This window comes from Carassius carassius, chromosome 23 (assembly GCF_963082965.1).
Source record: "Carassius carassius chromosome 23, fCarCar2.1, whole genome shotgun sequence".
Lineage (NCBI taxonomy): Eukaryota > Metazoa > Chordata > Actinopteri > Cypriniformes > Cyprinidae > Carassius > Carassius carassius.
In genome coordinates, this window is record NC_081777.1 from 4574916 (window position 1) to 4588619 (window position 13704).

A 13704-nucleotide genomic window follows, 5' to 3' on the forward strand; every position below is an offset into this window, starting at 1 on the left:
GATGTAGCAAGTACATAGGGTGTTATGGGAAGTGTTTCCGGTTCCGGTTTACCTAATTAATGCAGCCTAAAAATCCTTTAACGGATTTGGATAATAAAAGCATATTAGTATGTTATGTGTATGCCAGGTTAAAGAGATGGGTCTTTAATCTAGATTTAAACTGCAAGAGTGTGTCTGCCTCCCGAACAATGTTAGGTAGGTTATTCCAGAGTTTGGGCGCCAAATAGGAAAAGGATCTGCAGCCTGCAGTTGATTTTGATATTCTAGGTATTATCAAATTGCCTGAGTTTTGAGAACCTGGCGGACGTAGAGGATTATAATGTAAAAGGAGCTCATTCAAATACTGAGGTGCTAAACCATTCAGGGCTTTATAAGTAATAAGCAATATTTTAAAATCTATGCGATGCTTGATAGGGAGCTAGTGCAGTGTTGACAGGACCGGGCTAATATGGTCATACTTCCTGGTTCTAGTAAGAACTCTTGCTGCTGCATTTTGGACTAGCTGTAGTTTGTTTACTAAGCGTGCAGAACAACCACCCAATAAAGCATTACAATAATCTAACCTTGAGGTCATAAATGCATGGATTAACATTTCTGCATTTGACATTGAGAGCATAGGCCGTAATTTAGATATATTTTTGAGATGGAAAAATGCAGTTTTACAAATGCTAGAAACGTGGCTTTCTAAGGAAAGATTGCGATCAAATAGCATACCTAGGTTCCTAACTGATGACGAAGAATTGACAGAGCAACCATCAAGTCTTAGACAGTGTTCTAGGTTATTACAAGCAGAGTTTTTAGGTCCTATAATTAACACCTCTGTTTTTTCAGAATTTAGCAGTAAGAAATTACTAGTCATCCAGTTTTTTATATCGACTATGCAATCCATTAGTTTTTCAAATTGGTGTGTTTCACCGGGCTGCGAAGAAATATAGAGCTGAGTATCATCAGCATAACAGTGAAAGCTAACACCATGTTTCCTGATGATATCTCCCAAGGGTACCATATAAAGCGTGAAGAGTAGCGGCCCTAGTACTGAGCCTTGAGGTACTCCATACTGCACTTGTGATCGATAGGATACATCTTCATTCACTGCTACGAACTGATGGCGGTCATATAAGTACGATTTAAACCATGCTAATGCACTTCCATTGATGCCAACAAAGTGTTCAAGTCTATGCAAAAGAATGTTGTGGTCAATTGTGTCAAACGCAGCACTAAGATCCAATAAAACTAATAGAGAGATACACCCAAGATCAGATGATAAGAGCAGATCATTTGTAACTCTAATGAGAGCAGTCTCAGTACTATGATACGGTCTAAATCCTGACTGGAAATCCTCACATATACCATTTTTCTCTAAGAAGGAATATAATTGTGTGGATACCACCTTTTCTAGTATCTTGGACAGAAAAGGGAGATTCGAGATGGGTCTATAATTAACTAGTTCTTTGGGGTCAAGTTGTGGTTTTTTGATGAGAGGCTTAATAACAGCCAGTTTGAAGGTTTTGGGGACATATCCTAATGACAATGAGGAATTAATAATAGTCAGAAGAGGATCTATGACTTCTGGAAGCACCTCTTTTAGGAGCTTAGATGGTATAGGGTCTAACATACATGTTGTTGGTTTAGATGATTTAACAAGTTTATACAATTCTTCCTCTCCTATGGTAGAGAATGAGTGGAACTGTTCCTCAGGGGGTCTATAGTGCACTGTCTGATGTGATACTGTAGCTGACGGCTGAATGGTTGCAATTTTATCTCTAATAGTATCGATTTTAGAAGTAAAGTAGTTCATAAAGTCATTACTGCTGTGGTGTTGGGAAATGTCAACACTTGTTGAGGCTTTATTTTTCGTTAATTTAGTCACTGTATTGAATAAATACCTGGGGTTATGTTTGTTTTCTTCTAAAAGAGAAGAAAAGTAATCGGATCTAGCAGTTTTTAATGCTTTTCTGTAGGATATGTTACTTTCCCGCCAAGCAATACGAAATACCTCTAGTTTTGTTTTCCTCCAGCTGCGCTCCATTTTTCGGGCTGCTCTCTTTAGGGTGCGAGTATGCTCATTATACCATGGTGTCAAACTGTTTACCTTCCTTAAGCGTAAAGGAGCAACTTTATTTAAAGTGCTAGAAAAGAGAGAGTCCATAGTTTCTGTTACATCATCAAGTTGTTCTGAGGTTTTGGATATGCTAAGGAATTTGGATACATCAGGAAGATAACTTAAAAAGCAGTCTTTTGTGTTAGAAGTGATGGTTCTTCCATACTTGTAACAAGAAGTAGAATTTACAATTTTGGCTATATGAATTTTGCAAAGAACTAAATAATGATCTGAGATATCATCACTTGGCTGAATAATTTCAACACCATCAACATCAATTCCATGTGACAGTATTAAATCTAGAGTATGATTTCGACAATGAGTAGGTCCTGAAACGTGTTGTCTAACACCAATAGAGTTCAGAATGTCTATAAATGCTGATCCCAATGCATCGTTTTCATTATCAACATGGATATTAAAATCACCAACTATTAAAACTTTATCTGCAGCCAGAACTAACTCGGATGTAAAATCACCAAACTCTTTAATAAAGTCTGTATGGTGCCCTGGTGGCCTGTATACAGTAGCCAGTACAAACATAACAGGGGATTTATCATTAACATTTGTTTCTCTGGATAATGTTATATGAAGCACCATTACTTCAAACGAGTTATACTTGTAGCCTGCCCTCTGAGAAATCCTGAAAACGTTGTTATAAATTGAAGCAACACCTCCACCTTTGCCTTTTAGACGTGGCTCATGTTTATAACAGTAATCTTGGGGGGTGGACTCATTTAAAATAATGTAATCATCAGGTTTTAACCAGGTTTCTGTCAAACAGAGTACATCTATATTATGATCAGTGATCGTATTATTTACAAAAAGTGTTTTCGTAGAAAGGGATCTGATATTCAATAAGCCAAGCTTTATCATTTGTTTATCCATATTGCTTCTGTTTTTTATTTGTTGAACCTCAAGTAAATTGTTAATCTTAACTTGTTTTGGACGTTTTTTTTTTTTTTTTCACAATCCTCGCAAGCAGCCCCCTCAAGAGCTTCCCACGCGTGCTTCGCTCCCAAACAGTATACACACATACAATGTGTGTCCCCACCCATGATATAACGTGGGCAGGGATGCGCACACCTCGTGTAACTGCTTGTGCTCGCCATGCTTATAATATATGCTTGTGACTGTTAGACAATGCAACACCAAATAAGACAGACAAGAGAAAGAGAGCACTTTGCTGAAGAACAGAAAGCTATCTCTGTTGTGTGCCAGCGTCCTTTTGAAGCTTCCGCATATGCCGTTACATTTTACGTCATGACGCAACACCAATCAGGATTGGCTTAGTTTCATTCAAACTTCAGAGGCACTACGCTGAGGGGCATTTTCCCCAAATTGTCATTCGACGCAGGTTCGAAGTTCCCTCGAAGGGGAACCTAAAGACACCTTTGAGACTGAAATGCTCCATTAACGTTAACTCTAAAAATGAACTCCATTAACTCTAGAATGTTATCTAAAGTAAGTAAATAGTAAACTAATATATATATATATATATATATATATATACTCTACTGTGTAGAGTAATTCTTCAAGTTTTTATCAAATAACAAATAGAAACTTTCTCAGTAAAAACAGTAAATAAATTGTTTTGTTTCTTTGCTGAAATTTTCTTTTTCTTTTTTTTTAATCATTTTTGTGGAGTCATTCTTCCTCAATTTTAATCTTATAAAATAATTGTACTTTTTTGTTAATAACAATGCTTTTTTTTTGGTAAATGTAAATCTTGTTTTCATAATTTACATTTTAAAATAACAAATAATAATAATAATAATATTAGACATAGTATATATATAGTTTCAAAATTGTATACTAAAAAAAAATGCAAAGTAAAAAAATTAGTCATTAATTTGATTCACAAATTCTAACATGACTAACTAATAAGCTTATGTAGTAAACTGCAGCAAATCCGGTAAACATGTAGGAGGAAATATTATAAAAATAAGCAAATAAGCAATCGGAGTGCACAAAGCTTCAGTGTCTTATGGGATTAGTGATTGTGTGCAGTGTGTCTATACCTCAGTGACCTCCTCCGGCTCTGTGTGACCCTTGTATTTCTCATCTGGCTGTGGAACTACTTTTCCCAGTCCCTGCACAATCCAGCCTATCATTCCAGCTCTGGAGGAAGAGGAGATACAGTAAAGTCCATCAGCTGCTCTGGGTATATAGGTGAGGATGTGAATGCATGCAAATAAGCTGCTTCGCTATAAAACAACTCTAGATGGCAGCAGGACACAGTAAAAATAAACAGGTTTGCCCAGTGGGTCTCAGTAAAGCAGTAGCCGATGCTAAAGAAAAATTCTAATTCCGTATTGTTCTTGTAGATGAATATATATATATATATATATATATATATATATATATATATATATATGCTCTAGGGAAGCCAGTCTGCATATTACAATGCTTTAGTTTATGTCTGTTCAGCATGAGGGTCTTTTGCCTTGAGCTGTTAATATGGAAATACAGCTCAGTGCAATAAAGTATTTTCCGTGTGTAGCATGCAAAAACTCTCCATGCTGGTCTGCAGCAAAGCTCTGCATGTTTGGGCATGACCTAATATCTGCTATAAGCTACTCACTGGTCCGATGTGTTACTGCCGTCCATGATACAGTGATGGAAAAATGTGTGATACTCATCAAAACATTCATTTAATTCATTTAAAACAGGCATACACACAGATACAGATGTTAACAAATATTCTCACATAACTACATGAAGATGAGGCAAACAGCATACACATACAAAATAAAATTGAATCTGTATGATTGAAACTATACCTGCTGCTCACTGTATTTCCCTCATGCTATTCAATACAAGATAAACAAAAAGAGAAAATGTTCAAGAATAAATCACAACTGGTCAATATGCATTACAAGCCTTTCGTATATTAGAAAGCATGGTAAATTGCTTGAAATTTGTTCACAACTAAAAAAATATAAATTGATTCTATTTTTAATTTAATTTAAAAAAAGGAGAGAAAAATATATTTTATGTATTTAAAAAAGGTACTGATTAAATAAATAAATTAAAGAGAATTTCTCATCAACGTAACTTTAAAATAGTTTTACAGTTATATAAAGGAACCTGTTTCTCTCTTTGTTTTTTTTATGTATGTTGTAAAGCTTCAGGACACAACACACCAGATGTTAAACTGAAACATCTGCCTTGAAACTTGCCATCTGAATGTTAAACATAGTTGTTTTTGACACTTTTACTGTTTACACCAGTTAAATTAATCTTCAGCAATGTCTAAAATTAATTGGTATTACTTTTTATCTCAAAGTTATGATTACTAAAGGTGTCTGCACATAATGACAAATGATCATATTTGTGTTTTTAACACCAAATGTTTTAGTAAAATTTTGTAACACCAAAAATTTGAATTTCTCTCCTCATTAAAATGGACAAAACAGTTAAAATGTAAGTCACAATGACATGTAAAATATGTACTTTGCACACTGGTGATCTAAATTTTTTTTCTTTTTGCTTTGCAAATATAACTGAGTAAAGTTAGTCGCACACAGAGTCTAAAATTTTGTATGTGTTTTTTTTTCTTGTTTTCGTCATCCTTTCCTGTCAAAATGCTTGTTACGGATGTGAAAACACAGAAAATCGAACCTGGTCCAAAATTTTTTTAATGACGGCAGTGTGAAAACATAATTGACACAACGTGAGGTCATATTTATTTTTTAATGTGCGAAGATTTCGGATGAGAATTTCACACTCAGTCTGCAATGACCTCCTGTTTAAAATTTTCAATCTCAGCACAAAAAAAAAAAAGGTCTCAAGTTTAGTAATAAAGTACAATTACTCAAGACCTCTAAGCTAAATTTTCTGCTATCAGTTATTTAAATTTTAAAAGTGAAAAAATTAAAATATGATTCACCGTTTTGTGTCCCTGTGCTATGTGCCAACTCCATCCATCCATCCATCTTCTACCGCTTATCCGGGGCCGGGTTGCGGGGGCAGCAGTCTAAGCAGAGAACCCCAGACTTCCCTCTCCCTAGACACTTCCTCCAGCTCTTCTGGGGGGACACCGAGGCGTTCCCAGGCCAGCCGGGAGACATAGTCTCTCCAGCGTGTCCTAGGTCTCCCCCGGGGTCTCCTCCCAGTGGGGCGCGCCCGGAACATCTTCCCGGGAAGGCGTCCAGCAGGCATCCGGAACAGATGCCCGAGCCACCTCAGCTGACCCCTCTCGATGTGGAGGAGCAGCGGCTCTACTCTGAGCTCCTCCCGGGTGACTGAGCTTCTCACCCTATCTCTAAGGGATCGACCCAGCCACCCTGCGGAGAAAGCACATTTCGGCCGCCTGTATCCGGGATCTTGTCCTTTCGGTCATGACCCAAAGCTCATGACCATAGGTGAGAGTAGGAACGTAGATTGACCGGTAAATCGAGAGCTTCGCCTTGCGGCTCAGCTCTTTCTTCACCACGACAGACCGGTACATCGACCGCATTACTGCAGAAGCTGCACCGATCCGTCTGTCAATCTCCCGTTCCATCCTTCCCTCACTCGTGAACAAGACCCCAAGATATTTAAACTCCTCCAGTTGAGGCAGGAACTCTCCACCAACCTGAAGTGGGCAAGCCACCCTTTTCCGACTGAGGACCATGGCCTCGGATTTGGAGGTGCTGATTCTCATCCCAGCCGCTTCACACTCGGCTGCAAACCGTCCCAGTGCATGCTGAAGGTCCTGGCCTGATGAGGCCAACACGACAACATCATCCGCAAAGAGCAGAGACGAAATCGTGTTGTATATAGGGTATGGAGCTGGTCCAGTGTTCCACGGCCTGGACGAAAACCACACTGTTCCTCCTGAATCCGAGGTTCTACTATCGGCCGGATTCTCCTCTCCAGTACCCTGGCATAGACTTTCCCAGGGAGGCTGAGAAGTGTGATCCCCCTGTAGTTGGAACACACCCTCCGGTCCCCCTTCTTAAAAAGAGGGACCACCACCCCGGTCTGCCATCCCAGAGGCACCGTCCCCGACTGCCACGCGATGCTGCAGAGGCGTGTCAGCCAAGACAGCCCCACAACATCCAGAGACTTGAGGTACTCAGGGCGGATCTCATCCACCCCCGGTGCCTTGCCACCGAGGAGTTTCTTGACTACCTCGGTGACTTCAGCTTGGGTGATGGACGAGTCCACATCTGAGCCCTCAGCCTCTGCTTCCTCAATGGAAGACGTGACAGCGGGATTGAGGAGATCCTCGAAGTATTCCTTCCACCGTCCAACGACATCCCCAGTTGAGGTCAACAGCTCCCCACCTCTACTGTAAACAGCGTTGGTAGGGCACTGCTTCCCTCTCCTGAGGCGCCGGACGGTTTGCCAGAATCTCTTCGAGGCTGACTGATAGTCCTTCTCCATGGCCTCACCGAACTCCTCTCAGGCCCGAGTTTTTGCCTCCACAACCACCCGGGCTGTAGTCTGCTTGGCCTGCCGGTACCTGTCAGTTGCCTCTGGAGTCCCACAAGCCAACCAGGCCCGATAGGACTCCTTCTTCAGCTTGATGGCATCCCTTACTTCCGGTGTCCACCACCGGGTTCGGGGATTGCCGCCTCGACAGGCACCAGAAACCTTACGGCCACAGCTCCAAGCGGCCGCTTCGACAATGGAGGTGGAGAACATGGTCCACTCGGACTCAATATCTCCAGCCTCCCTCGGGATCCGGTCGAAGCTCTGCCGGAGGTGGGAGTTGAAGATCTCTCTGACAGAAGACTCGGCCAAACGTTCCCAGCAGACCCTAACAGTACGTTTGGGTCTGCCGAGTCTGTCCCGCTTCCTCCCCCGCCATCGGATCCAACTCACCACCAGGTGGTGATCGGTTGACAGTTCCGCCCCTGTCTTTACCCGAGTGTCCAAGACATACGGCCGGAGGTCGGATGAAACGACCACAAAGTCGATCATCGACCTACGGCCTAGGGTGTTCTGGTGCCACGTGTACTGATGGACACCCTTATGCTTGAACATGGTGTTCGTTATGGACAAGCTGTAACTAGCACAGAAGTCTAATAACTGAACACCGCTCGGGTTCAGATCAGGGGGGCCGTTCCTCCCAATCACGCCCCTCCAGGTGTCACTGTCGTTGCCCACGTGGGCGTTGAAGTCCCCCAGTAAAACGACGGAGTCCCCAGTCGGAGCACTTTCCAGCACCCCTCCCAGAGACTCCAAGAAGGCTGGGTACTCTGCACTGCCGTTTGGCCCGTAGGCACAAACGACAGTGAGAGACCTATCCCCGACCCGAAGGCGCAGGGAAGCGACCCTCTCGTTCACCGGGGTAAACTCCAACACATGGCAGCTGAGCTGGAGGGCTATAAGCAAACCCACACCAGCCCGCCGCCTCTCACCATGGGCAACTCCAGAGTGGTGAAGAGTCCATCCTCTCTCGAGGAGTGTGGTTCCAGAGCCCAAGCTGTGCGTAGAGGTGAGCCCGACTATCGCTAGTCGGAACCTCTCTACCTCACGCACAATCTCGGGCTCCTTCCCCGCCAGTGAGGTGACGTTCCACGTCCCTAGAGCTAGTTTCCGTGTCCAGGGATCGGGCTGTCGAGGCCCCCGCCTTCGATTGCCACCCGATTGTCTAAGCACCGGCCCCTTACGGTCCCTCCTGTAGGTGGTGAGCCCACGGGAAGGCGGCCCCACGTCGCTCCTTCGGGCTGAGCCCGGCCAGACCCCGTGGGGGGAGGCCCGGCCACCAGGCGCTCGCATACGAGCCCCAACCCCGGGCCTGGCTCCAGGGTGGGGCCCCGGCTGCGCCATACCGGGCGACGTCACGGTCCTTTGATTTATTCTTCTCATAAGGGGGTTCTGAACCGCTCTTAGTCTGACCCGTCGCCTAGGACCTGTTTGCCTTGGGAGACCCTACCAGGGGCATATAGCCCCGGACAACATAGCTCCTAGGGTCATTCGGGTACTCAAACCCCTCCACCACGTTAAGGTGGCAGTTCAAGGAGGGGTGCCAACTCAGTTCTGTAAGAATCATTGATTTACCCGTTTAATCTGGATATTGTCACCTTAGGTCGTTCATTCCTTTTAAAACTCATTGTTTTTTTGTAAACAAAAATATAGCTAATATTTAAGTCTAATGGAACTAAGAAATAGTTGTAACAATCGAAATAGTTGTAAATTATAAAGATTATAAAATAGTCAGACTACTTAGTTTAATTAATTAAAATTAAATTGAAAAAACGCATCCTTTCAGTAAGTTTTTCTTTATGCATTATGCAATTTCACAAGCTAGGCATTTTTTTTTTTTAGTGTACAAACACTATTAGCCTATTAAGATTTCAGCCTTATTATGTATATGTATGAGAACGAAGTCATGAAAATACCTTAACTTCACTGCTGGCCAGTTTAGAGGAGTTTACTGGCTGAGGGAGAGCACTGCTGAACCCATGAGAGAGCCAACTCAAAACTCCACTCTGAGAGCTGGAGAGAGAGAGAGAGAGAGAGAGGAGAGAGAGAGAGAGAGAGAGAGAGAGAGAGAGAGAGAGAGAGAGAGAGAGAGAGAGAGAGAGCGCAGTAATTAGGTCTGGCAGGATTTACTGCATCTAGAGACACTGAACACACATGTCCCCCACACATACAAACACAAACATAACACCACCTGTTTTCCTCTTCCGTTGGCTTGGAAGGTTCTGTAAAATAACACCATGAAAAATGAATGAACAATATTCTCAGGTCTGTATTTCTTTTCTGTGATTTAGTGTTTGTCATTGATCAAAACCTCTGTCAAATTTGTCACCTTGTTTTACTTCCTCTTTTTTCGTCACATCCTAAAGAACAGAGCAGAGGCGGTGAGGACATGCTTAAACAGTGAATGGTGACTCAATGTACATGTTCACAAACTCACAGTCGCAGGCGCTGCAGTGGAAGCATTGGTCTGGTCCTCCTCTGCCAGCTTCCCAGGAGATGCTGGAGGCTGGGGAACAACCTTTATCACCCAGCTAAACATGCTGTGAGACATACAGACCAACACAGCAAGAGTCAATGTCAAATAAAGATGTCCACATAACTGTCCATCTAAAGCAGTGTTGGGGAGAAACTCACTGAACTCCACTACCTTATATACATAGTTTCAAGCAGAACAGATGTTGCTTTTTCAGTTTGAGCTGTTTTAAAGCCTGAACTCAGGTAATAATCAAACACGTTCACATAAACAGTCATCCCTGCCATACCTATAGCAGAGAAAGTCAGATTCATTAAAGCGAATCGGTTCATCCAGATCAGCCCTTTCTCTTATCCACCTCTGCAACACGGAACTAGGCCTTGTATCTGTGAATGGCCGAGACTTACGATTCATTAGCCTATATGTAACTAGAGCAGTAAACGGAAAATTTTCGCTACAAACCATTATAATTGCAATAATACATTAAAGTAACATGACAAGAAATACCAGTAAGTTAAAAACAAGTATGATTCATTCTAGTAAATCGGTTTGTGCTAAACATTCCTATCGCCCATTCTAGTGTTTTGGTGCATTTGGGTGGTTCATATTAAAATTATTCATCGACTCAAGTCTCTTTATTGTGTCATTTTTATCCATCTGCAAGTTGCATTTAGTGTAGGTTTACCAGTTCAAGTTGTATACACACCTTTATTTATTTAACGCTTTGTTTAAAAAAGCAGTGATAAACAAGAAACTAGTTATTCAGTGCTGCAAACAAAATTCAATTCTAAAGCAGCTCTAAAAAGACAATAGTATACAGTGATTATACAGTTCACTGAAGATTCAGTTCGCTAATGGAATTAGTTTAATTCATTTAGCCTATAAAGCAGCTCTCTCTCCAATTAGACAATTTTACATTTAGCCTACAAAAATATCAAAATATGATGTTCTTTGTTTAATAAAACTCATTTTGAATGCCATGTCATTTTCATCAAATGTAAATACATACACAGCCACAGTGACCAGTGTGACATAAGGTGAATCACATGAATACTGAGTAAATATAAATACATTTTATAATCATAGTTCTGTCATGACAACTCTCGGAGGGATTGGCGTGTTAATGTACATGACAGTGTTAATGTTTTTGTCCTTGGTGGAATTGATCTGCTAGCTGCTGCTGCTGTAGAGCAAGTACAGAGATTTGCTACTGCTGATATGTCCAAAACATGCGGCAGTGAGCATGTAAGAATTATTGCTTCTTCAAATATAACATACATTAAATAACCCCCATATATAATACATGAATCACCTCGTAGCAGATCTACACAGGTGGAGCTGGGGAAGGTGGAGGATTTCTGAAGCAAGCTGCAACTGCTACTGCAAGCACTAGTCATATATTTGAATGTTAAGCAGCGATACAGGAGAGAACCAATTAGCTGCGCCATGTGATGTTTCAGATTGAGTTAGACCTATCGGACAGTGCCATGTAGAGTTTCATGCCAGAATTCTGTATTTCTGCTAGACTGCAAAACTATAGTTTAGATATAACTGAAAGTAAATTCAATACTTCAAGAAGCACAATGCCAGCTACTATCATTGCATGATGCTTGCAAGATGATTATCTTCTGAAGGGCTTTTGAATGTATTAAACAGACTGTCAATAATTTTGCACATTTGAGTTTGCTGAAGTTTTAGACAGAAGGTGTTTAAATAAAGTTAACACAAATAAGCTGAAATTGCTTACAGCAGCCATAGTTTAAAAGCAATTGACATGACGAATGTAACATAAATTGGACTGTTTCTCACTCTTGGTCACATGGGTTTTGCTCCAGTGAGATCATGGCGGTTTGTGTGGGCTCCTGTCACTGTTAATCACTAAGAAATGCATCTGACCCTAATCTCTCCTGGCTTAAACACCTGTGGAAACAGAGCAGGCCAGCTTTACCTGTCTGCCCACACTGCTCCGCTTTACATCTGAGCAGAGAAAGATGGACTTTGTTTTGTGTCACTGGTGGGATCTGTTTTTTGCTCACTCTCCATTCCATGTCAGACACTGCACTGTATATCATCAGTCATGCGATCTGCTTTGAATGCATTCGAACAAAGACTATACACTTCCACAACTGCAGATTTTAATTCGTGATTCACTGAAAACCCCTCCAACCCTGTTTGGTTGAGTGATCAGATTCTGATTTAGCAGCAGACCACCAATAGAAACACAACTTCACAAATAACACTGAACCAAACTGAGAAGAACAGTTGTGTGATTATGAGTGAAATGCAGAATGCAGAAGGGTCTCGGAGCAGATGGGTGAAGATGCTGAACCATGGAGGAGATTCATGGACTGGTGATTTACTGCTAGTCAAACCAGCTGTCAGGAGATTCATATGGGTTGACATTTGAGGATGGGTGAAGAAATGAGCTGTGTCCAACTTCAACTCAAGTATCCTCGAAAAACTGAGTTCAAGTTCTGTATATTTATATGCATGGAAATCCAGCTGACACCAGTTCTGATAAATATTTTGATATTGAATCTGAAATGTAAAATTGTATTTTATCATATTTTCAATGAATAGAAAATGCTTTAGAATTATTGTTTACATTTGTTACCATGAACTAACAATTAAAATACTTATAAGGCTTTCATTAATTTTGTTAATGTAAATTTAAACATTTTCTAATATATTATTAAAATCAAAAATCGTTTGTGTTAATATTATTGAATGTGTCTGAGCCAACATGGATTTACAATAAACTAATGTTAACAATAATTAAAATATATCCTGTAAAAAAATACTGTAATGCTCATTGTTAGTTAACATTAATTGTTGCAATAATAAATGTTAACCAATGGGACTTTTTGGAAAGCTTTACCAAAATAATTGGTCCTTCTTTACCTTAACTTTTACAAAAACTGGCCTGGTTGTTATGAAACCCCCCCCCCCCCCAAAAAAGATTGGTGTAGAACCGATTTTCACTTATACATTTTTTAGTACATTTTACAATTAATTACAAAGAAATGGCAAGTAATACATTAAATTCAGCTTTAAATTGGAAGTAAAAATACTGAAATAATACATTCTTGTAAAACATAATCTAATAATCTTTTATTTATAAAATGTAAAATTGTAGAGAAAAATCAACCAAAAGACACTATACAAAACCTAATACTAAAAAAACAACATTAATTACAAAATAAAAATGTGTGCGCATTAAATGGTCTTGCTTGTTAAATATTGGCAGACTCAGTATTTACCTGCAGTGTTCAGCAGAAGATGGTCATCCCAGAGAGAGGCTGAGGCTGAAGGACAGTCAGGTGGGAAGTGGAGGGATTATCCATGAGAAAGCACAGCTAACGGGATTAGGCTTCCTCTGGGATGGATGGAGAGGGAGGACTTGGACTTGGACCCCATTAGCTTCACACAATCTTTCTTGGAGCTCGGACCGTATAGGACCAGAGGGGTCCAGAACAGAGACTGGGACAGAGAAACCCCTCAAATTGTAACCAATGTAGTGCAAATATAAATTGTACAGTATAGATTGTCCTGCTGGTTTGGTTGCCGCATTACTATTATTAACATTTTCAAACAACTACAATGTGAGTAAATCACTTGCATATATGATTTTGCATCAGGCTAACCAGAAAAATATTCAGAATAATAGTCTTCAGCCAATATTAAATTATTATATTTTACTTGCCAGTGATAA

At 40.8% G+C, this 13704-nt stretch overlaps 1 protein-coding gene across 2 annotated transcripts in view; it reads right to left on the reverse strand.

The window, feature by feature from the left end:
- Nucleotides 1-13384, reverse strand: part of LOC132101248 (cyclic nucleotide-gated cation channel beta-1-like) — a 40243-nt gene extending 26859 nt beyond the window's left edge. The window contains exons 1-8 of one of the 2 annotated variants that reach the window (XM_059506031.1): nt 13253-13384; nt 9957-10059; nt 9849-9879; nt 9711-9741; nt 9436-9532; nt 4882-4907; nt 4683-4697; nt 4120-4219 (exon numbers count right to left, since the gene is read on the reverse strand). In XM_059506031.1, the coding sequence (XP_059362014.1) occupies nt 4120-4219; nt 4683-4697; nt 4882-4907; nt 9436-9532; nt 9711-9741; nt 9849-9879; nt 9957-10058 (402 nt within the window). In that variant the 5' untranslated portion in view covers nt 10059; nt 13253-13384. The remainder of the gene's footprint in view (nt 1-4119; nt 4220-4682; nt 4698-4881; nt 4908-9435; nt 9533-9710; nt 9742-9848; nt 9880-9956; nt 10060-13252) is intronic. The other variant, XM_059506032.1, reaches the window with a different exon arrangement.
- Nucleotides 13385-13704: the final 320 nt, after the last annotated feature.